Genomic DNA, 1,561 nt, shown 5'->3' on the forward strand with positions numbered 1-1,561 from the left:
GAAAGAGACCTAATACAGGAAATACATATAAATACCTATATGTGAAAAACACATACCCATTGGGGAATAATTGGAACAATTTCTTTTGCTGACCTTTCCTGAAGCAGCGTAGATAAAGTTGACAACGCCTTCAGCTGTTAAACAAAAGACGGGTACATAATGAGATTATGAAATATATAAGAGAACAGATTCATCACCAGTTGAAATCATTGATTAATTTATTGCAACCAAATCAGAATAAAATCGACTATGGATGACAAAATAGTAGTAGAGATGGTAAATGAATGGTGGCTCATGACAGTCACAGACTAAAAATATAAGGAAAAAGAGAAAGAAATCAACTATATATCTTTCGAAAAAAAAAATCAACTACATATTGAGAACTGAGAAGCTCAGCTATGATGCCCTAATGATAATTTATATAAATATAAATGAAATGTGTGGAGAAAATGTACAGCTTAGAAGTATTTAAATCGAAGAAAAATGTGACGAAAAATAAAGTTTACTGAACATTAACAGAACTATGAATATAAAAAGTGCATTTCACCAAATATCATCCAACCAACCTATGAAACAACTGGTATAGCTATCATAATAAAAATCTAACAACCTCAACCAATCATTATTCTCCCAAAAATAACTGCCTTGGGGATTCCATTAACTTATGGGCCAGCAACAGAACATTGCTATTGCAGTGAAGAGAACTAAAAATTGGAAGAGTGCCAAAAAAAATGGTTAAAAAGTTTTTTGTTCTTATAAATATTCCGAATTTCGTTTTTAGTCGCTGCAAAAATATTTTCAAACTTTCATCCCTCAAATATATTGTTACCAATTTCACAAAAGGTATTGGGTACATTTATAGGGCCGAAAAACTTATCTATCCCAAAAAAAAACAGTTGGCGAATGCAATCATAATGATAGTCCAACTCAAGCAGTCGTGTGAAAAGTGAAAACTGAAGAAAAAGAACGGATCAAATTAGGGTTCTTTGTGTTCTTGTAAAGCCTGAAATATTGGTTCCCCAACATATTCCAAAAATCTATGGCCCATATTTATCATTTTACTGTCAAAAGATATGCACTTTGAAAGACTCATCAAGACGAGCAGGAGAATCCTGTTACCAACAATTCACCTCAACTATTCTCATGTAAATGCCATGGGAGGGTGATAATTGTTCTTAGTTGTAAGAGTACAAAAAACACTAGTATTTAACACATCAATGTAGGATTAAAAAAGTTACAAAGCACATAGATGACCACATTATATTTAGAAACTCAATTAGAACACGACCAGGAGTGTTAAACACTAGTATAAAAATAGGAAATAAAAATCATAATTTAGGAAAAGTAATAAGAAGACATGTAAAAAAATACAAAATAGAAAACAAATTGCACAACATATTTTAGTGTTAAAAGCTCTGCCCCAAAATTTAGGCAAAGGTGACAATTCGACCAAACAGCCAGTAACTTGTTACCAACCTATTGGATTATGCCCAGACTTCAACAGCTAAGTACATGACAATACAGGTGCATTAGCATGACCAAACACACTCGTAAGAAAAGA

At 32.4% G+C, this 1,561-nt stretch overlaps 1 protein-coding gene across 1 annotated transcript in view; it reads right to left on the reverse strand.

Moving 5' to 3' along the window:
* LOC101506055 (E3 ubiquitin-protein ligase listerin) overlaps positions 1–1,561 on the reverse strand; it is a 16,171-nt gene that overhangs the window by 12,955 nt on the left and 1,655 nt on the right. Inside the window, exon 4 of the mRNA XM_004490627.4 lies at positions 57–134. Coding sequence (XP_004490684.1) covers positions 57–134 — 78 coding nt within the window. The remainder of the gene's footprint in view (positions 1–56; positions 135–1,561) is intronic.

Source organism: Cicer arietinum, chromosome 2 (assembly GCF_000331145.2).
Source record: "Cicer arietinum cultivar CDC Frontier isolate Library 1 chromosome 2, Cicar.CDCFrontier_v2.0, whole genome shotgun sequence".
NCBI lineage: Eukaryota > Viridiplantae > Streptophyta > Magnoliopsida > Fabales > Fabaceae > Cicer > Cicer arietinum.